Source organism: Sebastes umbrosus, chromosome 13, assembly GCF_015220745.1.
Source record: "Sebastes umbrosus isolate fSebUmb1 chromosome 13, fSebUmb1.pri, whole genome shotgun sequence".
Classification (NCBI taxonomy): Eukaryota; Metazoa; Chordata; class Actinopteri; order Perciformes; family Sebastidae; genus Sebastes; species Sebastes umbrosus.
This window is the reverse complement of record NC_051281.1, coordinates 1,805,849-1,833,679: the sequence shown is the minus strand read 5'-3', so window position 1 is coordinate 1,833,679 and position 27,831 is coordinate 1,805,849. Positions and strand designations below refer to the sequence as shown.

The 27,831-nt window shown below is 38.0% G+C and overlaps 1 protein-coding gene across 7 annotated transcripts in view; it reads right to left on the bottom strand.

The window, feature by feature from the left end:
- Window positions 1-27,831, bottom strand: part of LOC119500173 (mitogen-activated protein kinase kinase kinase kinase 4-like) — a 113,896-nt gene that overhangs the window by 23,749 nt on the left and 62,316 nt on the right. For 3 of the 7 annotated variants that reach the window (XM_037789761.1, XM_037789762.1, XM_037789765.1), the window contains exons 4-18: window positions 23,689-23,814; window positions 22,225-22,335; window positions 22,011-22,101; window positions 21,652-21,782; window positions 20,856-20,910; window positions 20,264-20,342; window positions 19,975-20,150; window positions 18,755-18,827; window positions 17,733-17,943; window positions 16,012-16,173; window positions 13,920-14,006; window positions 11,206-11,547; window positions 9,178-9,339; window positions 4,915-5,202; window positions 1,260-1,369 (exon numbers count right to left, since the gene is read on the bottom strand). In XM_037789761.1, the coding sequence (XP_037645689.1) occupies window positions 1,260-1,369; window positions 4,915-5,202; window positions 9,178-9,339; window positions 11,206-11,547; window positions 13,920-14,006; window positions 16,012-16,173; window positions 17,733-17,943; window positions 18,755-18,827; window positions 19,975-20,150; window positions 20,264-20,342; window positions 20,856-20,910; window positions 21,652-21,782; window positions 22,011-22,101; window positions 22,225-22,335; window positions 23,689-23,814 (2,204 nt within the window). The remainder of the gene's footprint in view (window positions 1-1,259; window positions 1,370-4,914; window positions 5,203-9,177; window positions 9,340-11,205; window positions 11,548-13,919; window positions 14,007-16,011; window positions 16,174-17,732; window positions 17,944-18,754; window positions 18,828-19,974; window positions 20,151-20,263; window positions 20,343-20,855; window positions 20,911-21,651; window positions 21,783-22,010; window positions 22,102-22,224; window positions 22,336-23,688; window positions 23,815-27,831) is intronic. The other 4 variants (XM_037789763.1, XM_037789764.1, XM_037789766.1 and 1 more) reach the window with 4 other exon arrangements.

Genomic DNA, 27,831 nt, shown 5'->3' with positions numbered 1-27,831 from the left:
CTCAACTTTGAGAATAATAAGCTGATTTAACAATAATATGATATTATTTTAAACTAAATTGTTTCATATACATATTACTTTACACCATATTAAAATTATTATTTTTTGTTTATAAATCATATGTATGATTTTTTCATCTAAATGCATCTTAACATAAAAAATAATTTTATGGTGCATTTTAAGGGTCCAAAACACCCCTTTTCTTCATGTCCTACAACTGTGGTCTCAACATTGAGTAAAATATTTATAATATGATATTAATTCAAATAGAATTGTTTCATATACATATTACTTTACAAAATATTATTATAATTTTTTGTTTACAAATCATTTATATGATTTATTTTTTCATCTAAATGTTCCCGTCCCACACTTCTGAGTGTTACGTTAGGACCCTCAACAACAATAAAAACAAGGTTTAAGATCACCGTTTTCTTATTATTTAGTATTAGTATTTATTATTGTGTTTCCTCACCCTACCGCTTAGTGACATTTAAAAAAATAACTTAATATTACTGTTAAATTCGTGTAAATTAGATGCTAAAAGTCAAAGCTAACGTAGCACACCTCGCTAGCTGACATTTATCTGCATCTATTAGCAAAAATGTAATTTCCGCAACAGCTTTAGGTTTTGTCTAAATATATCTGTCATAAAATAAAAAAAACATATTTTTTAATATTTTTTTGTGTATGAAGACTGATATCTATGGTTAAGTCTACATTTTTCACTGAGTAGACAAAATCATGAAATCCCGTATTTAAAAAAACAAATAAAAATTATATTAATATTTAAAATGATGCACAAAGCTTGATGAAAATGAATTTAAATGACTTAAATATATTATAAAATTCATAGAGTGACCATGGTTGCAGAAACACCAACATATTATGATATTGTCTTGTATTTTTCTATTGCAACCTATTATTGTTTTACTGCTTTTGTTGATGATATTTTACTTGCCGTTCACTCCAGTTGGTTTTATAATGCAAATAAACTTGACTTAATCAAAACTACCAATAAATTCACATATTTTACTGCAAAAATAAATACAATTATTAGTTTTGTATCTTCTACAGTTTTTATATTACCAAGATGACTCGTCTGCCAAACCGTGTAGATTATTATCAAATAGTTATTTATAATTGTTTTACTTTTTAGAGTTAATCAGATTTTTAATAATCCCACAGAAATCTAATATATTCATACACACATCAGACATGTTACACTATAGGAACTCAGATGGGTGATGTCAGTTTACCTGGCAGCGGGGCGGTGCACGGCATGGCCGCCGTGTGAGGCGTTGCCATGGCGTTGAGGCGAGTCTCGCCTCGGCAACACCGGGGACCTTGACGTAGTCCTTACAGGAACCTTTCGTGATAAAGACAATGACCAGCTCACACGTAAACACTCTTGTGTGGATGAACGTTCGGTTTTCACATCAGTAAAGTTGTTCAGTACCCGAGTACACTTCATCAGAACGTCATCAGATCAGCTGTTCTAGTGGCGGAGCATCGGAACAACACTTCATTCAAACTTCAAAGAAACAAATTAAAACTCACCAACCCGTCGTCGTTAGTCTTTCCAACAATCACCAACTCTGGTTTGGTTGAAAATAAACTCTTATTTTACCAAGTTGGATGTGAAAATATGCCGACTCTACACTGTGTTTCCCCCGCTGTCTCTCTCTCTGCCCGCTGAGCGGCTCTCGTTCTCCGGAGGTAGACCGTTAAACGAGATAAATAAAATAACAAACTTCCGTGTTTCAGTACGGTTGGCTTTCACACCTGATGCGAACCGTACCCGAGTACACATGATCCGTGAGCAAGACGATCTTTTCCAGTGGATCGACGAACTGTGCCCGAGTACGGTACAGAGCATTCACACTAGGGATGTTAATAATTAACCGTTTAACCTATGTTCACAAGTAGAACGCACCAACAACCTCACACTCACCGCCAACACACACACAGTCTGTCGGAAACTCACTAAAGTTACGCAGACTACGTGTGTGGCGGCGGCGAGCACAAAGCCGCTAACGTAGCACAAACACACATACTGTTTGTTGGACACTCGCTATCGTTAATCCGGGCAGACACACAGCTGACAACCTGCTAAACTAAACTAAATGTGCGGTGGAGACTTTTACTGGGAAAGTGGCTGCATGTCCGCGACACTACACGCAGCATCGGAGCTGCTAAGTTAACGCTCCCGGACGGTGAACTGGAGACAGTGAACGCAGCATCGTAGCTGCTGAGTTAACGCTCCCGGACGGTGAACTGGAGACAGTGAACGCAGCATCGTAGCTGCTAAGTTAACGCTCCCGGACGCTGAACTGGAGACTCCCGTCAACCAATATCTGTTGTGCTCCTGCAGCTGGTACACCGCTGCATGAGAGGCACAAATCTTGTCGGTTAATAATCGGTTAACGAGGGTCGGTTATCGGTTAAGAACATTTTTCAAAATTAGCATCCCTAGTTCACACTAATCCAACGAACTGGACTTTGGGGTCAAGTGTACTCGGATCCGGGCCCGGGTCACTGATGTGAAAGCACCCTTAGAAAAGTCACCACAAAACACATGTTCTATCTGTACAAGTCTTCCTCCAACTACTTAACCGCTCATCTCCAACAACCACGCACCCAGAGCACCACTGGAAAACCAAACCATCACAGACGGGTCGCACCCTGAGTCGGACCTTTTTCCCTTCAGAACATTTAGTAGCAACCAAAGCTCAACAAAACACAGCAGTGCAGAACAATCCCAGCAGCCAATATCATTAAGAATAACATGACATTATTCAGCTTTGTTTAGAGGTTTAAGTTCAGAGCACAATGGAAAAGATGTTAATGAATGAAAGGTCAACCCTTCCTCAGCAACATGCTTCTCCTGACTCTCGTCTACCTGACGCTCGTGGAGGCGTTTACGTTGACGCTCTGCGTTCTGTACAGTGAGTCTGGACGGGGCTGTGGTTCGGCTTGGCAGCAGTTCTGGGTTTCATTTTCTGGTGGGCGACTAACTTTGGCTCTGTGGACTAAATATAGATCTCTCTCTCTGTGACTCTTTTTAGATTCTGACTCCCCACTACTATTTGTGGGTTTTACCACAAAGCTTTCCCGTCTGTCCTATACTTATCCATAACATGCTATATACATTACAGGTGGGAAAAACGGTTCTCTAAATGCAGAACTCTCTTTCCTCTCCTTCGCTTGTTTTTCTCTCCTTCTGAAAGTTATTTTTATTTCCTCTTGTGGTCAAACAGTAAAAAACTAAACTCGTCTGGTGAGGGAAGAAAAAGCAACATGAGACAGATATCTGTAGGGGTCGATTCACCGATGTATCGCCATTTCTTTTGTTTTAAATTGATTTTTTTTAATGCCAGGATCGATATATCTGCTTCATCTGAGTCTATGTGGAGGTAGAAGGAAGTTACCGCTTATTGTTGTAGTCTGAGTAACGTGACGTCATATCCGTTCCGTATCCGTCAACCAAAACAAACCACAGGATGTCTAAAACGTTGGAGGGTCGTCGTGGATACGAGCTGCACCCTCCCATGTTAAATCCAGCGTGGTAAACACTACACATCCAGTAAAGGATGGAAACACTTTGGGTTTCAAACATTGACAGGAAAAGCAGAGCTAGACAGAGCAGAGCTAAAGCTGCATGCTAACTCCGTCACGGACAGGAAACGTTAACGTCTGGCGGTAACGAGGCGGTGGAGCCGGCCGTCGCTCTCGTCTCCGTGGTCAAATGGGCCGACGCTACGACTGTAGAGCACCCAGATACTGACATTTGTGTTCTCTGCATTGAAACGACCCCGATGGAGCTGACCATGATGGATAAAGAGAACGGAGCTGACAGGAGAGCTAGAGACAGACTTCTGGCAGATACGATTTACATATTTAATTTGATTAATATAGCAAAATAACATATCAATAAAATGATATTGCCTAAAAGAATACCCTCCTTTATTTTAAAACATATTTAACTATTACTGAAAACTTAAAACAAAAAAATTCTAAATTGGCAAAAATGTTTAGATTATTTAGACATTTCAAATTTATTCCAATGTTTAACAGACCCCGATTGTTTTTTTATTTTTTGTTTTTATTAATTTTTTCATTTCCTTACATTTGATTTTTTGTATAATTTATCTCATATTTGTATTATTTTTATATTGGGAAATATATTTACTGATTGTTTTTGTAATGAACGTTTTAAATAAAGTATAGAAATAATTTCAAAATAAGGTGTTAACAAAGGGAACTGTATATACAGAATACATCTATGGAAATAAGATTGATGGATTTTATTAACTAAAAGTATAAAACATTACATGTCCCTTATAAATTAAAAAGAAAATACCACTAATCTGTGAGGGAAATGTCTATTATTTTTAATTTTGTGTTGCTGGAAAAAAAATTATACGCCTGAAAATGACTGATATATTTGACTTCAGGACATCTCTGACTACATACATGCTGAAAATAAAACATTTTTACTGTATTAATTTAGATATTTTCCAAAGTAAAAGTCCCTAGAAGTGTATGATTCAACTTTTTCCCTTCATGGTTTAGTGTTAAAAAAGTTAACAAAAGTCGCAATACATATTGAAACGCCACCGTCGTCTGGTGACGGGTGAATCGTCCCAGCTCCACTGGATCAGGAAGAAAAGATTTGATTTTCTCAGATCTGCTTAAAACTTTTAAATTAATTCAATGTGGATTTTATTAAATCTATAATTCACCTACAAGCTTTTTTTCTGCACTACAAGAAAAGAAAATCCAATAAATGAATTATTGATAGCATAAAGAATCAGAGAGTGGGAAGCTATTAACGTGATGAATTGAACCGTTCAGGATAACGACAGTTTGATCTAACTACCGGAGAGGGAGCGGGTCTCTTCCTGTCCTTACCCTGGGAGGGACCTCCTCTGAAGGGGGGGCTGAGGGTCTATGCTGGGGGTGGGGTTGTGGGTCAGAGCGTGCAGGCGTTGTTGATGATGGTGATGATGATGAAGATGGAGGGTGATGGTGTTCCTGGCTGTTGCGAAGGTGAAGATTTTCAAAGCTAGGGGCGACGAGCGGCTCGCTGAAGGAGTGCGACCGCGACACAACGGGCGGCGTGCCGGCGGCGGCGGAGGAGGAGGAGTTTGACGAGGCCACGCTGACGCTGCTCTTTAACGCAGCCAGATGGGAACGGACCTTACAGACAACAACAAGAACACATCGGGGTGAGGGGGGGGGAGGTCGGGTCAGTCGGCAAGCAGTGCACTCTCACAAAGAGCAGGGGCTTCTGGGTATCTTTAGGGGGTCTGTCAGATTGGAGCCAAACATGCAGGGAGCCTGAAACGGTTCCTTGAGGAACACCTTCAGGAACATGCATCTGTAATATCATCTCTTTTCAGACATGGAATATGAAGCATCACTAGCTTCATCCATCTGTTAATGTGAAGACTTTTTGTCATTCAAAATCAGAGCGATATTATAATTAATATATAATAAATATATGATGCTGCGTCCAACTGTGCATAAACACAGAATGACAAGACGTTACGTTGAGCCTAATTCCTCTCTGCTGACATGATGCATCTCAAGTGTTTCTGCTGGATATTCATAAATATCTTCCCAGCAGTCGGCACGGATAAATGTAGAGATTATAGTTAAGCGATAGATTTATTACCAAGCTTTTTAAGAAGAAGGAGGAACAAGACGCGCATTTAATCTGTATTTAAGTTTGCAGCCTTTAACGTTAATCTGACGGCATTCAATTATAGACGTTGAAGGTGACGGAGGATGGAAATGTTACAGGTCAGCAACTGACTTTTATGTAAACGTGACTCAGACATGAGGCCGACACGGAGAAGTGGCATCACGTTTACAGAACGGGGTCCATGTCTGAAAGGGGCTAGAAGGGGTCTTCCTCCTCCTCTGTGCCCAGAGCTCTTCTGGTTAATGTTCTGGACACGGAATCAGGAAGCATTTAAAACCAACTGGTAGAATCGGTATTGTTGGTGAAATCAGCTGCTGTCGTGTTTGTTTGGAGGGAAAAGCTGAAAATGTCTCAGTGGCTCCAAATCGTAGCAGAGCCCCTAAAGAACCCGAGTTCATCCATGTGAACCTGTCGGCACTGAGGCTGCACCTTTTAGGGGAAGAGGAAGGAGGCCAGGAGCGTAGTGAGTATTTATACAAGTATTTGGTAGGAAAAGGTGCAGCCTGAGCAACAGGCAGGTATAAGGTCATACTTTAGAGAATCACACAGGGAGAAAATACAAATAAAAAACAGGCAGTGAATGGAGAGATGAAGCCGAGAGGATCCTGAGACAAATAATGGTGAGACTCGGACTATTGACTCATTTTAAACTTTTCCAATTTGTGATAATATTTAATTACCTGCTACAGGGGTGTAAAAAACAGCTTTTGTGTACTTTTACCTATGCATCTGTTTTGAAATATGACTGTGTATTTGTATTATTGTATTGTACCCATTCAAAATAAAATATATAGATATAAATACCTTTTTAATATCAATTAGAAAGAATAAAGATGATCAAGTTTATCTCTGCAAAAGCATTTAAACTGTTATCATACTTTTAATTTCACCATAAAACACCACATGATAGTTTAAGGCCTCTGAATTCAGTTCAACTTGAGTCTCACCAACGTTTGTCCTCAGGACGATTCGACCACCAGGACCAAGTATGAAGATGAATCGTATTAACGATGCATGAACACAAGCTGACATGCAAACATATACATGAAGACAGAACCACATAGAGGCCAACATACAGCAGCATGCACACATTCAGGGCCGGGGCAGGAAAGCTTGTGACTTTAACGCTGGACACTGATGGAGTTACTGTTGTTTCTTTATTACACAGTCAAACAGAAGAGGTTTGAGATCAAAACTACTGACATGTAATCAGAAAATGTTTTATTGGAAGTCAAATAAATTTGTGATTAAAAAGGTTTTGTTTGCGTATCTCAAACTTTTGCTTGTGAATCCAAAAGTTGTGTTAAACTTTGAACTGAATAATGTGGATTTTTGGACTTTTTTATTCACAAACAAAACTTTTTTATCTGCAAAAAAAAAACGTTTTTATTTGCAAAAAGAAACTTTTATTTGCAAAGAACATTTTCAGATTTGCAAACAAAACTTGTTGATTCGCATAAATACATTTTTAATCACAAATATATTTTACTTGCAATAAAACATTTTTTGATTGTAGTGTCAAAACTTTATTTTCGCAAACAACCGTTTTTTATTTGCAAAAAAACTTTTATTTGCATTTTTTTTTTTTATTTGCAACAAGACTTTTTGATTATCATTAATATGTTTTTAATCACAAATTTATTTTATTTGCAATAAAACATTTTTGATTATTTAAATTTGGAAACTTTTGCTCTCAAACCAATTCTGATTATTTACCGAATAAAGACAAAGTAACTCCATAGACGCTGCGGTGGACGTCCTGCCGTGACCGTGATCTTCACCCGACCTTAACCGAGTAGCCTTACAGTAGTTGTTTAAACGTAACCGGACCTCAACAACATCCAGTTTTAATAGAGAAGTCTCCATGAGTGAAGCTCACATCGTCTTCATCACACTGCAGCTTTAATACTTATTTAATTAGCTCTAATCAAGCCCTCAAAAGATGAACCCTTCCTGGTTTGATTGAGAACACGGCGAAGTCGTGTAACAATAAAACACAACGCCACAAGAAAAAACTCATTAATCCACTTTTAACATTATGCTTAATAACAACGCACCAGTGAGTTACATCACCACCTCTCTCTCTCTTTACTAAAGTCACAGCATCAATTTAATCTGTGCGACACACTCCAAACAGATTGACTTCAATGAACTGTGATTATTCACGCTTAGTGGGTTGAGTCCTTCTCTGGGAAGATGACTAATACTGTCTGAGTCACCCGGCTGCAAATCAGGCTGCTCATGAATTATTGATGTTTTTAAATCAGCAGCACACAATGACGAGGTACAGTACAGAGACGTACAACACCCCCTAAACATACCACCAAACAAACACTCTCATGTTCACACACACACACACACTTGGGGGAGAAAAGTGACTCTGAGGTAATCACACATTTTGGTGAAAGTGCTTTTGTTTTGCTTTGACGAGAGGGAGGACAACCTGTCAATCAAAGAGTTGAATCATGGGAGAAGAGTATATAATCAGAGCTGTAATTGGTTCATTTTCATTCCACAAAAAGTTGAGATTTCTTTTAGATTAAAAAAGAAAAAACTTTCACTAACAACCGCTGGCTTTGTGTCATAAAAAGCTCTCTTCTGTCTGAAAATCTGAAATTGACTTGGAGATTGAATGCAAGTTTCATAAGTTACACAATGAAATGGGTGAATTGAAATAGAATTGATGACAACCCTGAAGTAGAAAAGAGTCTAGAGACGTTCAGTTGGATCCATCCAGAAGAAACAACCTGAAAGAGTTGAGCTGAAGCCGACAGGAAGGAGGAAATCACAGAAAAGCATCTCACACATTAAGATTAAACAGCAAGAGCATAGAAGTATTTTGAAGTCGCCTGAAAGAGAAAACCTTAATGAGAGATTGTGATAATAAAAAAAGGTACACAGGCGACATCCAGAGTCAGTGGAGATGGGAGGTACTGCCACATAAACAAAGCTGGTTTCCCAATGAACTGGCAGCACCCATAAATCCATTCAGTGTTAGCGAGGCCGGTCCTGGCAAACGAGCCTCCGCACTCACTGGCAGCGTGGAGCCGACAGCATCCTCTACACAAAATCTAATTTGGCCCGTTGGCATCGGAAGAACGAGTACATGTCTGGACCGTGTTCGCTCAGTCTGTGAATTTGTGGCTGAATTGTTCCACTAATAGTCAGTGATCATGACTATAATGTTAAATCCAGCAGGACATGTCCACCAGGTTCGGCGAGGACACTAGGGTATCCTATCGTTGAATGCACCTGATTGGTCCGTGGTTTTCAAACAGACGCCTGCTCGTAAACTTAAAAAAAGCACCCTGACACGGCTACATCCTGCCAGAGAAACAGCACCAGCAGACTGGAACTAGTGACAACCGGCCCACTGGACACCGACTCTAAATGCTGCCTGTGTACAAAAGCTGTGGGAGTAAAGAAGAAGGACTGATTCAAGAGGACAGGGTGGGGGGGGGGGTTACCTGTGGTTCCACAGGCCGGTGCATGGCGGCGGGGGCCTCCGCCACCGCCGGGTTCCCGTTGGGGTAGGAGGACTCGGAGCGCGGTGGCACCGGAGGCAGCTGTGGTTTGATCTGCGCCGCCTGAGGAGAACCCTGGATGTTCTTCCGGTACCGCTCGTCAGCCTGAAGAGGACGGACATTAGCAGCATTAGCGGTGGTTACAGAGGGCACGGGTCAACGTGTGAGAGGACATAAAGAGGAGAGTGGACAGAAGCCATTAGGCGCTACGGTTTGTTAGTTTCCCCGCCGCAGAGCAGAGAGACGTTTCGGTACAAGCAAATCTGCAGGAACAACAAAGCACTTTCCTCAAGGGCACCGGTGTTATTGTTACCACAAAACTCTCCCACATCCACTGCTGGTAGGACGACCAGCACAGAGGCATGCATTTATCATATGGAGGGAAAAACACTGAGGGTGAGAACAGAAAGGTTAGGACACACACCGAGGACCAGGAGGAGGACACCGGCTCACAGCTGCTTGTTTGTCAAAGTGTTTTTCAGTCTGAAATGTCAAAGCTAATTGTTGGCAGAACCTAATCTGTTCTGCAAAACAAGATAATCTAATCTTAATTTGAAAATCACTGCTCTTAAACAGAACGTCCACTGAGATACTCTGCAGATAAGACATCTCTCAGCATCTAGTTTGAGTTTCATCCTACAGCATGACAACTGAGAATAGCTCATTCACTGACAAGTTAATACGCAAAGCTGCAGAATCAATCAGATTCACGACTGTAATAATAACAATATAATCACAAAGTGAGAACCTGAGCAGTCAGAACAACAAATGATCCACTGGATCTGGAGGTAAAACTGAAATAATTTCTCATTGCACGGTAAAAATGTGCACGCACAACTCTGGTAAGAACAGAACATGGATGTATAATAAGACCTGGATACTGCGCCACCGCTCAGCACTGCTTCCTATTGCAACGAAACACCTCAGCTATGAACACGGTGAATTATTACTTTGTGTATTGAATATTTTTAAGCCGGGGGGGGGGGGTAATCTTTGTAAAACTTTTCCAAAGCCCAGAAAAGTCATTTTTTTCTGAATGACGTCATCGCTGAACGGTTCATTGAGGCATGATGGGATTAACCCTACCATGCATATCCAGCGGCCGCATAACCTCAAGGAGGGGGAAAAGAGGAGATGTCACATGTCGTCATTTAGTCTCATCATCGGGGGGAACAACACATGCACAGTAAAATCTGGTCTGCTCTCGCCGAAGTTCATGATATCATGATATCAATGTGCACGCAGCGTCAGCCTCAGGTAGCTACCTGGAAACAGCCAACTGAACGATACAAAGCTGTTCACAGTTGCTTTTAGATCTGATTTCTCTCCTTCTCTTCTCCCGACCGGGTGGTAAACGGCAACAGCAGGATGCCAAAAAGAGAGAGAGACGCTGAGGTGAGGTGGCTCATTATATTATGGTGGCAAAGACAACAGGGAGGTTAAATAGAAGAAGCAGGAGGAGCTGGTCAGGTCACCACAAACTCTTCTTCCTCTAAAGAAGTTCAGTCAGGAGGAAAACAGAAATTGAGAAAAAGAGTTGTCGAGTCGTTTGAATTTGAGTGCGCCGTACTTTTATATTCTTTTTTAAAACACAGCACGTATAAATCCCTTTAAATCTTTAATTAAAAACAAATGTCAGACTTCAGAAATGTCTTGTCGGAGGGGTCACAGGCATGACTCTCTTTTGACTTTAGATTCATTTAATAAATCGTTTGCTGTTAATAATCTGTTAATGTTCTGCCTTGGTGTGAAATGTGCAGCCAATAACCCAGACATTATTACTACTGATTATTAGACTTAGATAGTTTAGAAAGAGACATTGAGAGATTCTAGTCATTCGGCTCGTCTACAAAGCGTCCACACCAGCAGCTAGCCATCCATCACCAGGTAGAGCAGTGGGAGTGAGTACACACAAGCAAAGAGAGCATTCTACAGCGGTCAGCGCGGCGGCGACGAGCTGCAAGGGTTCACCTCTCTGATTGGCTCAGAGTCGGGGGCGGGGCCTTGGAGGTCAGCGGCAGGGAGCTTGGCTTCTGTAGTTTTCTCCAGACTGTGATGTTTCTGACTTTCAGAGTCGGTGCTCTGTTGCGGTTGTTCTGTTGTTGTATCCGGCTCAGGGCTCAGCGGGGGGGGCTTTATCCTGTCCTGGTCAGCGCTCTGTGGGGGTTTGGTGCTGCTCGGTTGCTGGGCTGTTTTGTTACTATCCGGGTTCTGGTTCTGCTGGAGGGACAGCAGGTAGGCCTGCTCCTGCTGCAGCTGTCTCTGGAGCTTCTGGGCTTGACGCTGCTCCTCGAGCTCCCGCCATTTATACTCCTGAGTGCAGGAAGTGTAAAGTTCAACCAAAACCCTCGCAACTTGAATTCCTTCTGGGATCCCCAAACATTCAGACCTGCTGCAGGCAACTTAGAGACTCAAGTCCAGCTGATCTTCATGAGAGAAATGCATTAACAAGTAAACATGTTCTTCTTTCTGGAGAAACACTGTTCAGCTCATTTTCTAAACCTCTGATGTGGTCGGCAGCAGAACAACTGTAAGCCTCAGGGTGACTGTATGGAAGTGATTAAAGGGGGTTTGAGGGTTGTGTATTTTTTTTCTTTAGTGAGGTCTTTTTCATGTCTCAGATTTCTAATTAGTTTCATCCTTTTCTTGCGAGATTTACTGTAAAAAAATAAATTAGATAGTTACATCAAAACAGTTAAGGCAAAAACAGGCCTTTTGTGGACGCTATAGATTACAAAGATGTGGAGATCTGGAGGACGGAACCTGGCAAAATAAATAAATAAATAAATGACTCGATAAATAAATAAATAAATAAATAAACTGTGAATGCACCAAAAATAATATTAAAAATAAATGTAGGCATTAATTAATTGATAATATGTGTCATAAATTGATATTCCTGTTTTAACTTGCTTCTTTATTTATTTATCTTTATATTAATTCCCCTTCTACTCTTCTATTTAATTTTCCCTTTTATTTATTTATTTATATTACATTTTAAATGTATCTATTTATTTTTGCATTTATTTTTTATTTGTTTATAAATGTATTTATTAATTAAATTGTATGTATTTATTTATTTATGCATGATTTTCCCTTTGCATTTCTGAAAATAATATGAGAAATAAATGTAGGCATTAATTAATTGAATAAATGTGACATAAATTGATATTTCTGTTTTAATTTGCTTCTTTATTTATTTATCTTTCTATTAATTCCCCCTCTACTCTTCTATTTAATTTTCCCTTTTATTTATCTATTTATTCATCAATCTATTTATTTATTTATTTTTATAAAATTTTAAATGTATCTATTTATTTTTGCATTTATTTATTTTTTAAATTTTTTATAAATGTATTTATTCATTAAATTGTATGCATTCATTTATTTATTTATTTATTTATGCATGATTTTCCCTTTGCATTTCTGAAAATAATATTAAAAATAAATGTAGGCATTTATGAATTAATTGATAAAATGTGTGTTTTAATGTGCTTATATTTTTATACACCTTTTTATTAATTCCACTATCTATCTACTCTTGTATTCCTTTTATTTATATACTTATTTATTTATTTGTATTAACTATTAAATTTCATTTTTGCATTTATTTTTTATTAATTTATTCATTTAATTGTATATATTTATTATGAATTTATTTATCTATTTCTGCATGATTTTCCCCTTATTTATTTGTTAAATAAGTCGTTTTTTAAGTCGAGTCAAAATATGAATAACTTTGGGAAGGTGTCTTGCTGTTTTAAAATGTCAAACATAAAGGTTCAACCCCCTAAAACAAACTAAACTAAAGTAACTGAAGCAACAGCAGCAGGCTTGTGGGGCAAATGTCCAAAGTGTCCATCTGTTAGATCAGTCGACTTTGGTCAAAGTTAAACCGCTGAACTATTAAATCAATAATGATTTTTATGAGTTTTCATACTTGTGCTTTTTGCCAGAAGCCACATCTAAAATATCAAGAGCTTGTTCAATGAGATGTAGATGATTTACTCTTCTAAATCTGTTCAAAGAAAGTGTTTGAGTCCTTTAGATCAGCTCCAAACTTGTTTTTTTCACACTAATGTTTATCAGTGGTGACGGTGTAGGAACCGGGGAGTCAATGATAAAGTGATGTGTGAAGCCTGGATATGAGTGGTCACATCCTTTCATTATATCAGTATCCTCTGTAACCCTCCAGAGGAGCAGAATCCTTTAAAAGAGTCATACAGACCCCTTTAAATAACCTGGAACATCTGGAATATAAAACCAGGGGAAGCCCTCTCTTCCAGTTGGATGACTGGTTTCCTGGTGACGACATCGCCGTCACGACGGGCCTGTAAACATCCCCACTTCCCCCCGCTAAAAAACCTGAGAACACTTACTACGCTTTAACGGCTCCCCGCGGATCTACAAAAGTCTTCAGTTTAGTCCCAAAAAAACTTGATTCAGTTCACGTCGGAAACTCAATCAGGAAAGTTTGTGTAACGGAGGGATAATAAGTAGCTGCATTATGAAGTTTAACAACCTGGGAGATGTGGAAACATTAAGATATGACCTCTCGGGACACTAATGGAAATAACATGGTCGATTAAGAGAGGAAAGAAAGAGAGGGAATAAGGGAAGGAGGGATAATAGGGGCCAAATTAAATAGGAAAAACTCAGATATGAATGGGCAGCCAGACACTCACCAGCAGCATGGCCTGTTCGTGGAGCAGCTGCTGCTGCAGGATCTCCAGGTGCCTCTGCTCCTCCTCCAGCTGACGGCGGATGTACTCCTGTCAATCAAACACAGCCCACCACGTCCCCGTTAGTTCAAACGTCTTATCTGCATATATATATAGCATCTTCATTATGAGGACGGGTCTGCAAAACGTGGTGCAACACAATGAGCAAGGATTTCATGATCTTGTGATGCAAGAATGAACACAAATTCAACCAGTTCCCATCATATTTGTATGCTGTTGTGGGAAGATATATCGGGGAATTAATAAAAAAATTAAATAAATAAGGAAGCAAATTAAAACACTAATACCATGTCACCTTTTATCATTTAATTAATGCCTTCATTTATTTTAAATATTATTTTTGGTACATTTAATGGCATATTTATTTATTTATTTATTTATTTATATATTAAGTCATTTAGTTATTTTAAATTTACATTAAAAATAAATACATACATTTAATAATTAATAAATACATTTAAAAATAAAATAATAATAAATGCTAAAATAAATTTAAAAGTTAATAAAATTAAAAAACAAATAAATAAATAAATAAAAGGGAAAATTAAATAAAAGAGTAGATGGATAGGGGAATTAATACAAAGGTAAATAAATAAGGAAGCAAATTAAAACAGAAATATAAATTTATGTAATTTTATCAAATAATGAATGCCTTCATTTATTTTTAATATTATTTTTGGTACATTTAATGGCATATCTTGTGATGCAAGAATGAACACAAATTCAACCAGTTCCCATAATATTTGTTTGCCGTTGTGGGGTTTTTTTGCACAAAAAAAATAGTCTTTTACCAATCACTGCAATGTTCCACAAAGACATAATCAAATTTAGAACCACTTTAAGAGCCAAAGTCAAATAAACATCAAGCCTCAATCTCAACAATCCAGCTTCGTGGTGGGAATGACTTTGTTTCCTGAGATCTAACAGATTGATGAGCACATGTATTTTTGTATTTCCACAGGTAATTGCAAAGAAAACGGTCCCACATTTTTGTGCAGTTTTTTTAACTATGGGATCCAAATAAAACATAAATAGAAATGGTTCCAAGGTACCAATGGTTGTTGTATGGTTTTTCAATTAAACAGGCGACTGTTCAAGCAAAGTCAGTTTTTTACAGCCTGGTTTCTTTGAGCAGTTTGGGGCGTCACTTTAAAACACATGGGCCAGCAACACTATGGAGGGCGGAACCTAAGAACCTAATAAATAAATACATTTGTAAAAATGAATAAATACTTTAAAAAAAATAAATAAAAAATAAATGAAAAAATAAATTTAAAAGTTCTTAAAAATAAATAAATAAAGGGAAATTAAATAGAAGAGAAGAGATATCAGGGAATTAATACAAAAGTAAATAAATAAGGAAGAAAATTAAAACAAATACCAATTTATGTCTCCTTTCATCAATTTATTAATGCCTTCATTTATTTTAATATTATGTTTGGTACATTTAATGGCATATTTATTTATTTATTTATTTTTGATTTACATAAAAAAATAAATACATAAATTTAATAATGAATAAGTAAATTAAAAAATACATCAATAGAAATGGTTGTACCTGAAAAGGTAGCTCTAAAAACTAAGAAAAACTAAAACTAAACTGAAAAGACATTGCCTGGTTAAAAAATGAATAAATATGAAATAAAAATGAACGAAACAAAAAAAAAAATAACTGTACTGTAAATCAAAAAATAAATATATAAAAACTACAAATAAAACTTTCTGAAAAACTGGAACTAAACTAACACTAAACTAATATGTAAGAGAAAAGTAAAAACTAAAATAAATCTAAAAAGAATTGAAAATGTAAAACAATTATAAACTCTCCGCAGAACATTTTTGGTAGAAAAAAAATATAGCTCATTTTTAAATGAGATATAAACTTTTGTTATTATATTATTATTATTTTAACGCTCAGTGTTCCTCCTGTGCGTGACTCTGACTCGTATATAAATAAGATATAATTTTGTATTATTATATTATTATTATTTTATCACTGAGTGTTTCCTGTGTGCGTGACTGTGACTCGTCATACCTGTTCCCGGTCGGCCCTCCTCTTCTCCTCTTCGCCCCTCCTGCGCTCCTCCTCCTCTTTGCGGCGTCGCTCCATCTCCTCGACGCGTCTCTTCTCCTCTTGCTCGCGTCGGCGCTGCTCGCGCTCCTGCTGCCTCCTCATCTCGCGCTCACGCCGTTGTTGCTGCGGGCGGACACAGGAGGAGAGTTAACAGACAGTCAACAGGGTTCATGTCACAACCGACGGCGTCCTGACTTCTGACTTCAGACTTTATAAATAAGAAGTAGGGTTATATTAGAAACCCTTCATATGATGCAAACTGTGACGTGTGTTCTGTTTACATGAAGGACACCAGTATAGTTTATCAGGTTATTTACATATAAATAAATACCGACGGTGGACGAGCTGATGTGGCAGGATGAAGTTAAAATGTCAACGTTTCCAACCGTGCATTGAGACGTAATTAGAGTAATATTTTAAGTCTGACAGGCAGTTATCTGATACGTGGCTCTCTAAGCAGACAGATGAAGAACTTACACTGATTCCTGTCAGTCAGAGTGAAAAGGTGCAGAGAAAGCTGCAGTATATCATGTTACAGTGTCATGTTACAGTGTCGTCGTGTTTGTATGAATTCAGTGTTCAGGGCCGGTGCCCCCTCCTCAGCGTTGGTGATGTCATCCACTCTCCTCGTTGTTGAGGATGCGTGTAAGAAGCTTCATAAATAACTCACATCCTTCTCTGAAACACAACTATTTTTAGTCCTATTCTAACTTACAGAAGAACTCCTGGGATAATTCATAAATAATATATATATATACTTAAGATATGGTTTTCAATTAAACAGGCGACTGTTCAAGCAAAGTCAGTTTTTTACAACCTGGTTTGTTTTAGTAGTTTGGGGGCATCACTGTTGTGGACAGCTTTAAAACACATGGGCCAGCAACACTATGAAGGACGGAACCTAAGAACCTAATAAATAAATACATTTGTAAAAATGAATAAAATAATTAAAATATATATAATTAAAGATAAATGCAAAAATAAATTCAAAAGTTGGAATAAAACAAATAAATAAATGGAAATTAAATAGTAGAGAAGATAAGTAAATGAGGAAGCAAATTAAAACACTAATACCATGTCACCTTTCATCAATTAATTAATGCCTTCATTTATTTTAAATATTATTTTTGGTACATTTAATGGCATATTTATTTATTTATTTATTTATATATTGAGTCATTTAGTTATTTTAGATTTACATAAAAACTAAATACATAAATACATATATTTAATAATTAATAAATACATTGAAAAATAAAGTAATAATAAATGCTAAAATAAATTTAAAAGTTAATAAAATTAAATAGATAAATACATAAAAGGGAAAATTAAATAGAAGAGAAGATAGTTAGGGGAATTAATACAAAGGTAAATAAATAAGGAAGCAAATTAAAACAGAAATATAAATTTATGTAATTTTATCAAATAATTAATGCCTTCATTTATTTTTAATATTATTTTTGGTACATTTAATGGCATATTTATTTATTTATTTATTTGTTGAGTAATTTATTTATTTATTTAAGTTTCGTCCTCCAAGAGATATTTAGATATTAGGTTAACTATTTTATATAAAATAAATTTGGAAAATCAAAGAAAAGTTGTCCTCTACAATCCTGCACTGCAGTGTCAAATATCATATTGATATTAATATTACTTATGATGCAGGTGTTGCTGCTCACCTCCTCCAGCCGCCTCCGCTGCTCCTTCTGCTGCTCAATACGTTTCTGCCTCTCGGCCAGCAGTTGGCGTTTGTACTCCTCCTGCTCACGGAGCTGCTGCTCCTGGAGGAGCTGCTGGCGACGCAGCGCCTCCGAGCGCTCCTTGTTCTCCTGCTGCAGCCGGATGAAGTCCCGGCGCAGAGTCGACTCGCCCGGCACGTTGACGATGGAGCTGCACGCGAGAAGGAGGCAACGAGAGGCTTTAGCTGGTGTGTTAGCTCAAAAAACAGGTAATAAAAGCTCAAATAAATAAAGTGTGAATTCCCGACGTTGGGATGCTGAAGATTTGTTGTTGTTGTTTTTTTTTTTAAATCATGCTTTATATTGTTTCCTTAAGAAAAATTATTACAACAACCTCAACCATAATAAATAAAATAATATGTACATATAATAAAGTATTAAAAAACAAGGGAGGAGAAAAAATGGTAATAATAAGAACAATAATAATAATAATAATAATAATAATAATAATAATAATAATAATAATAATAATAATAATAATTAAAATTGAACAAATTAAATAAAAATATAATAAAAATGTAATTAAAAAATAATAATAAAAAAAAATAAAAAAATAAGGATTTGGTGTTTTAAGTGGCACCACCAACATTTTTTTGTAATATTAGAAAGTAACAGTTACATATCACTGGAAAGCTGCTGTTGAGCTCCGTCTGCCACTTCTAATCACAAAGAATGACAAAAGGGAAAAATACAAAAAAAAAATATTATGTTCTAAATAATAATTTCTGTATTTGTTTTGATCATATTATTTGATTTCATGAACCTGTGGTTTGTGTGTTACTCTACCATACTATTACATGGTAGTGGTTAGCTTCTTGTGCTGGGAGAAGTTGTCATGTTTAGCTGGTTTGTTTTGCAGTTTGACCAGACAAATGTTCTGTATTCTGGTTTGCATACACAGAGAGGAAAAGAGGCTTGCAAGGCAAACAAAGCTGCTTTAATATGTGAGAATATATTCTCACCTCGGCTCTCCTTCTTGCTCAGATGCCTCTTCCTCCTCTTCTTCACTGCCACTGTATTCATACTCCGTCTCATCTGAGGACAGCGAGGAAAAATATTATAACAGCTGTAAAGTAAAGTCATTAAAATGAAAATCCTGCAACCCTCTGAACCCCACAACCCGTCAGCCGGTTTGAAAAGAAGAATTATACCATTTATCAGAGCCAGAAACTGTAAAAACAGAAAAATATTGACAGATTTTTTTAATTTCCGACGGTCCTTGAACGAAGTATGGATGACGATCAAGAGAAATAAACAAAATCGAAGCTTAAAATAGTGATATTTCATCAAAATCACTTTATTCTACTGTAAATGTCTCATTTAAAATTTTGCCAAAAATCAACTGTTTGCATGAACCAGATCCCGTAAAAACATTAAATTCTGCGCTCTGCACTTGGAAAAATGTTCTATAAATAGATTCCATTTGTTTTTATTTTTGTAAAATAAATTATCAAGGAAATTCAACTCTTTTTTTATGATTTATGGAATAATAACTATTATAATGCACAAGATACATTTTTGAGTTCTCTCTACTTCTAGTCATGATCGTGCTGTTTCCATAGAGGTGCAGAGCGAGGCAAGATTTTCTAATTTCCGACGGTACTTGAACGACTCATGGGTTCCAAACGCTTGAAATAGTGATATTTCATCAAAATCACTTTATTCCACTTTATGTGTCTCATTAAAAATGTCACCAAAACTCAAAGGTTTGCAGGAACCAGATCCTGTAAAAAACATTAAATTCTGCGCTCTGCAGCGCAACTAAAAAGCTATGAATGACTTGGCTGAGGCCGACAGTCATGTGGCAAGAATTCAGTGAGACTTGGACTTTATTCAGAGGTTCTGGTTGAGGTTTTTCAGAGGGTTAAAACACTGCGTATATAAGAGTTACTGTTTTATCATAAGCCAACATTTAGAGACTTTCGTCTCAAAGTGAAATAATAGTAAACTCTTCAATGGTTCACTTAAAAATCAAGAAAATGTGTAATTGTATGTAACCTGTAATTTTAGGTTATGTTAAGTTTCTTTTATCGTTTCCTTTCCCGCTGATAAAAACACCAAACATCCACATTTTGTAGAGCAGCTGCTGAACTATTCCAGATGTTCATCCATCAGTATCACAGCGGCGATAAACACAGCGACAGCATCAGCATCAGCATCAGCTCCGCCTCGGTGGACTCACCCTTCTCTCCCCTCTTCTTCTTGGTCCGGTCGATGTGGTCTTTGAGCTGGATGCGGACCTGCCTCTCGTTGGGCTGGTCCCGGATGAAGGGGTGTTTCAGCAGCTGCTCGGTGGGAGGACGCTGCGTGTAGTTCTTCACCAGGCAGCCCTCGATGAAGCTGAAGAACTTCTTCGACCTGTTAAAGGTTAAGATGTGACGTTTGGGGTGAAGATGTGCGTTACATTGTCTATTCGTTAACATTGGAGACACTTTTGACGGAGAAGTTAAAGATTGAAAAGTAAAGCTCACCATTTTTTGGACTTGAGTCGAGGAGGAGGGTTTCTGGGGATGAGGAAGAGGGCTCTCATTGGATGCATGTCACACAGAGCTGGAAACAAAAGAGAGAAGTCAAAGTCATACATGTTAGACTGAACTTTCTTCCAGAAGAATAAACAGGTTCAAAACACGGCACCCTTTTCTGTGCTGTGACAGTAATTATACCAATTCCTCATTTCCTCATTATTAAAATGATTTAAAGATGACACATCGTGCTCATTTTCAGGTTCATACTTTTCTCATAACGCCGGTGCTGCAGCACTTCTTTTTACCATCTCTCTGAAAATACCTTTGTTTGGGAGCGTGCCAAACTAGCCGTTATGCAGTTGTGTTACTTGGTGACATCACTACGTTACAGAGGAAAAGGTGGGACTTTTAATTAATGCGAGTAACTCCCTTTGTCGTGGACTTTGGGCTTTAGAACTTTGCAAAACATTTTACATGCACAAAAACAACTATATAACACACTAAAGGAAAGGGGAAAGCACAAAAGCATAATAGGTCCTCTTTAATGTTTTGAAGATGCCAAACAGAGCAGCATCAGGTGAACGTGATGAGTACTTACGGGGAGCTCCCTCGGCCATCTCGATGGCCGTGATTCCACAGGACCACAGGTCACTCTGGAGGACACAACACAAGATGAGTTAAATGAGTTTGTGTGCACGTTTCTCTCATTTATACACATCTAGTTCTACCAAGGAGTGGATGCATCATATCTCAGATAGCAGTGGTTCTCAGACTGTTTAAAGTCTTGTTACCAGACGCAATGTTACTAACTGCATTGTTAGTAGACGTAAACTGACGATGAGGAGAAGATTACATTACAGCTTGTTTAGCTGCTGCCGTCTGCAGCGTTCTCCCTCAATACTGAACCTATTTCAGCAATAGTTGTCTCCATTAATCACTTAGACACAAAAACATGGGAAAATAGAAATACAAAATTGGCATCTAACTACGACGACCATTAATTACGTAGCCGGGGAAAGAACGTAATATTCAGAGAAAACACTTCAAAGAAATTCCAAGATTAAACTCAAACATGGATAATCTCTGAGATTAAAGTGGCAAATTAACGAGAAAAAAACTCGCAAAAAATAATGGAGTACAAAGCCATGGTAACGCCAGCCACCAACTGAAATATGCCGTCGTATCTGACCCAAACGTTAAAACAAGGTTAACACATCCACATGCAAACGTCCAAAACAAACTGCAGCTTTCAGGGGAGATGTGGGAATTTATTTTACTTTGTTTTTATTGCTTTTTTTCCTGGGAATCCTTTCTGTCACTTTTTCCTTTATATCGTGTGTGAAAATCTATTCATAGAGTCCCTGATAGATTGTAAAACAGATCCAGATGCGTACCCTGTAGTCGTAGGTAGCATCTGGATTTTCATCACAGGCGATGACCTCTGGAGCCATCCAATACGGCGTCCCGATGAAGGTGTTCCTCCGACCAACCGTCCGGTCCAGCTGAGCGCTCACACCAAAGTCCACTGGGAAATAAAGGAGAGTTGACTAATCGAGACAAGACCAGAAACTTCTGAGAGACATCTCCGGTAAACACCGTCCCTAACTGGGTGAGACCGTCCAACATGACAGAACATCTCTGGTAGTGAGAAAGCTGCACGGAGCCGACTCAGATGTGGTGCTACAGTGTTCTCCGGCTCTACAGGCCCAGTTTGAACTCACATTTCAACCAGAATAAAGTCAACACAACGTACCCAGTTTGACTTCAGCGTTTTCAGTCAGCAGCACGTTTTGTCCCTTGATGTCACGGTGGATGACGTGGTGAGCGTGCAGGTGAGCTAATCCCTGCAGGGACGAGAGGATACAACATATTACATTCAGCACAAACCCACTGAAACAACACTCACACTCTCAGCCTTTACAGAACATATTTCACTGTGAATATGAAACATGAATATGAGGACGGACCCTGAGGATCTCTCTGGAGATGTAGGCGATCCAGTCCTCCTTCAGCGTGTTGCCTTTAGTGTTCTTCACCAGATCTGTGATGGAACCGGCTCCACAGAACTCCATCACCAGCTGGAGAGGAGACAACAGGAGACACGGATTCACACTCAGCCACTCACTCACTCCATCATCATCACACTGACAGTTACATCTACAGGAAGGTGCTGCACGCAGCATTTTACCATCAATAAACCATCAACACATTCATTTTGTAGTACTGTAACAGACAAGAGTCTCTATTAGCTTGAGCTCTACGATCTGGATGGAAATGTCAGAGCATCTGGTGACAGCATATCATAGAAAAACTCACTTCCTTAATGTATAACCTGTGTGGGAATTACAGGAGTAAATCACCAGTTTCATTACAATACGATATTATAGATTCTTTGGGCAATGATATGATATTTGCTGATATCTGCCACCATACAATTTTGATTAGATTCAATTCAGGGACCTACAATCGATGTTTATTTAACACAATATTTATATAAACTCAGAAAAAGCAACTAACATATGATTTGAACATTTTATTACTGGGCTCTGCAGGAAGGACGTGCATTAGGACTCAAATGAATTAAAGGGACTCTATGTAAGTTTTTACACGTATAATTGTTTGGGTTTTTTTTATCGTTTTTTTATTGCCAAAAATGAGACCTTCCACCCGGTAGTATATAAAGTAATTACCTTCACCAGCTGCAACATTAAAGTGATGAACTTATTAATGCATCACTATTTATAATCCAATAATATTATACACATTATTCTACGTAATAAGTAGTTTTACTTTAGGTATTTTAAGTATACTTTGATGCTACTACTTTGTACTTTTACTTAAGTAAGATTTGGGGTTTCTTACTGTTTTGACCGAAGCTCGCTGGCATCCAGGTAGCGTGAGGACAAGCAACAAGACGCTGACTGTCGTTGACTTAACGGCCACAGGCGTCGCTGTTAACAAGCAATTTCTGATTCTAACATAGAGTCCCTTTAATTAAATTTAATTAATTAAAATCAATCTCATGCTGGTCCACTTTGCTTGTTGCTCCATTTTTCTGCAAATGCAGGAGGTTAAGTTTTACAGAAAAACTACTGGCCTGACTTTGGTGTTGGCGAGATAGGGCGTGGTGTTGGCGAGATAGGGCGTGGTCTTGGCGAGATAGGGCGTGGTGTTGGCAAGATAGGGCGTGGTCTTGGCGAGATAGGGCGTGGTCTTGGCGAGATAGGGCGTGGTCTTGGCGAGATAGGGCGTGGTGTTGGCGAAATAGGGCGTGGTCTTGGCGGAGATCTGTGCTCTCTGAGTGCTCTTCTAGTTTTATCTTTTCTCTGTTGCTTGTGGATTTCAGTTTCATTGCGCTACGTTAGGAAGTCTAGATGATGAATGATTACTATACAAAGTTTCAGGAGAATTTAACACTCTGTTAACCTCACCCATAGCTGGTCGTCGTGGCCCGGAGGACTCTTCTTGATGAAGGCTCCGTAGTAGGTGGCTATGTTTCTATGGTGAGAGTACTTCTTCAGCATGTTGATTTCCAGCTTGATTTCCTCCTCTTCATCCTAAAAGAGAGAGAGAGAGAGAGAGAGAGAGAGGAGTTAATATATTATTATTACCTGTGAGATGACGAGGCAGGCATTATTTAAACTAATGGAACAGATCAAAACAAACTATAGAAGTTTATTTACTCCTGGTCAGGTTGTTTAAACTGGAGACACAGAGCAATGTCAATCGATTTAAATATTTAATCGCGAATAAATATGTCGTAATATTACGAGAATAAAGTCATAACTTTACTTTAAAAAAGAAAGTTACACATAAAATTACTACTTTATAATATTATGACTTTATTCTCGAAATCTCAGATTTTTTTTTTTCCAAAATGTGGCCCTAATACTCCGTCGTACCGTCGTACCATAGACCGACAACAATGATAAATAAAAATGAAAATGTAAACAAAGAACAGTTATTCATTCCATTTTTAAAAATCCACAGAGAGCCTCTGGAGAGGAGCTGAAGAGACGCAGGTTGCTGACCTCTGCTTTACTGTTAAAAAAAGTTAACAAAAATCGCAATAAATCACAATACATAATGAATCGGCACCCAGGTATCGGGATAGTAAAAAACATGAAAAGATAAAAGCAGTTTGATATGTTAACAGTAAAACTAAAACTTGTCCGTCTATGAAAGACGGACTGAAGAGCCAAGCAAGAAACCAAACCAGTCTAATAAATGGATATGAGTCCAAACAAACATGCAGATAGTGAGCTGGAGCTGGAGGTGATAACGGAGCTCTGCCTCTCTCACACTCTACAGGATATTACAGCACACACTCAGACACACACAGCGTACAGACACATTACAAGATCAAGCGATTATCGAGACGCTGTGACATTTATGCTTTGCATCGGCGTCTGATCCCGCGGGCCGCCCCGGCGCTGACATGACATGACATTTTCACTGTTATTGCGGCCGGTCGATAAGCAGGAGCGTGACGGGCAGCTGCTGCAGCAGCCGGGACTCCTGAGCAAAGCGAGCGCCGCAGCAACCTCGTATGTCCACGGAGGGAAAGCTCCGAGGAGCTGAGAGGAAAACTGTTTGGCTTTTCACACTGAAACTGGTGACCTTTTGGCATTTTGTAGTAGTGCAGCAGCACTTTGAGCTTATTGCTAACATCGACAACATGCTCACAACGACATCGCCAACATGCTGACGTTGGGAGCGTATTTATGTCCCCAGTTTAATATCCTCTAATATGACACATTAAAACTACTACAAGGAACAATCATTTTGTGTTGATTTTGGCGGCCCCTGTGGATAAGAGCGGTAGTGTTCCCGAGCACCAGACTCCCTTTAGAAAACCTCTGACTTTACTGCAGCGGGGTCTGACAGTAAGGAAGCAGTGTTTGATGGAAAATGGAAAATCAAACACTGGTTTGAAAAGAAAGCTGCTCTATTTTGTGAAGGTGTTACATAAAACCGTTGATCAATTTCTATGGAGTCATAGGAGTGCCATAAAAAAAAAAAAATCTGTAAAAGAGTAAGAAAATAAATGTGGAAATATAAAAAATAAATAAATAAAAGAATAAATAAGTAAATAGAAAACGTGGAAATATAAAGAGAAATAAATAAATTTGGAACTATGAAGACAAATAACAAAATATAATAGAATTATTAGCATTTTCTTTTGATTTTCAGATTTATTTGTAAGTTTATTTTTTATATTTTTAAATCATATTTATTTATTTTTGCATATAAATTAATCTTTTTCTGCATATTTGTAAAACTATGATCTATTTATTTTATAGAATAATAATTTTATCCCTATATTTTTCCTTATTCTTTTTCCTATTGCTTTTCCCAATATTTTCCCTTTATTTCTTTTTTTATTTATTTCTCGTTATATTTCCAATTTATTTCCTAATTCTCTAATATATATATATATAAATATTAAATTAATTTATTTTTGCATACAAATTACTCTTTTTTCTGTATATTTCTGAAACAATTATCTATTTATTTGATAGAATAATAATTCCATCCCTATATTTTCCCTTTATTTATTCTTTTATATATATATATATATATATATATATATATATATATATATATATATATATTTCTATTTTTTTATCTACTTATTTATGCTTTTATGCACTCCTCTTTATATTTCCACATATATTTTCTTATTCTTCTGCAGATTCATTCGGGGTTTTTTGACACTCCTATCAATAACTCCATTATGGCCACAATCAAATGTTGCCAGGAACACTACACCGATGTGTTGTGCATTCATTTTACACCCAAACTATCATACACCTCCTTTCTTCAACCTTCTCTATGTCATCTATCAACAAACAGCAGCGGAAACACAAAGCAGCTAAACAAAAGAGACTCTGATCTTTGGACCAATCACAAGCAGCGCTCAGAGGAAGACGACGAGTCACTGTTTTATAAGAAAATACAGTATCGTGCAACAGGACTGAAAACAGTTATATAAGATTGTTAACAACAGAATTCAAAGTGGAGCAAAAGTCACAAAAATGAAACTGAAGAATCTAAGTTATATAAGAAGAGTCTTTTAACATGAACGGCTGATTTTAACGCAGCTAGGATAAATAACTCTTCATACTAGTTAATGACCTTTATAGTTATCTCTGCAGGTAGCTGCCTCATTCTGCTGGCTGTCAAAGTCACTTTGTCTGTCAAAATGAGTATGAGTTGTTTTTTAACACAGGAAATGATTGGTGTTAAATGCTGAAAATGAAAACACACACACACACACACACACACGTGTCTTATCGGGCGCTGCAGCTGCAGAAGCAACAGATGAAGGGCAGCCAGCGACTCTGCTGACATTTCTGAGTCTGGTCCAGAGGTTAAAGGACCGCTCAACCAAACTTCAGCATTTAAAGATGAAAGAAGAATCCAACTAGGAGTCTATAAAAAACACCTGCAGCTCAGTTTCACTATCTCTAAAACACAGAACACCCAGTAAACAGGATGTTTGGCCATCTGAACCTATTTATGATGATTTAAAAAGCAGCAATTTCTATGCTGTCAGTCATCTGGAGAGTGTTTTCAAACGGTAGAGGTGATATTTTGGAACAAAACTCTTGTCAGAATCGAACTATTTTGCACTTTAAAAGGCTAGTTCAGGTGTTTCTCAGTGTGGTTGCATGAGCTACTTCCCCATAGTCAGTGTAGTACCTACAGTAGATGGAGTACCAGCATGGGAGCAAAGTGATGTACTGCTTAAGACAGATTTTAGACACCTAAAAAAATCAATATCAGTTTAAGTGTTAAGTGTTAAGTGCTATATTTAGAATATTTTCACCACTTTACCTCGCTGTCAGACAGCCCTTTCTGACGGGGAATAGGCTTGCCGCGGTAGTCGGTGTAATTGGTGTTACACAATGTTCAGGCACACACCGATTACATGACGTACCCACCGTAGTTCTGCTTTTTCTTTTTATAGAAATAAAACCCATTTAGTTTAGTCATGTTATCAACACATAGTCGGACAACGGACACTATAAACTGAGAGTAAAAGTGTCTGCTTCGTGTGGATTTCACACGCGGGACGAGAGAGAGTTGACAGACAAGATGACGGCGGAGGATTTGGTGTCAAAGCGAAAAGCAAAAGCATCTGGCAATACTTCAAACCCAATCCTATAAGGGAACCATAACGTTAATGAGGCAATCCGTGGTGGAAACCTGCAGCTCGCAGCGAAAGCTCAGAGAGGCCAGACACAACGCCACCCGATGTTAAAGATAAAAGTCAGTGCTCTGCAGATATTGAGCACCATCTTTGTCCAGTGTAATCTGTAACACCGGTGTTGTCACAAGTTTATTAACCGGTAGGAATATTTCCTCACCGTCACATCCCTAACGGGGAACTAAAGCCTTTATATCCATCTCTTTTCAAAGCCACCAGACTTCATTCACAAAAACAGTGATTTTACCTCTCAGAACACGGGAGTTGCTGATCTACCGCTGCCGATCGGTTAGTTTGTTCGTGTTATTGTGTGTCTTAAGTTAATCTGAACTAACCCTTTAAAACACCAAAGTCACACGAT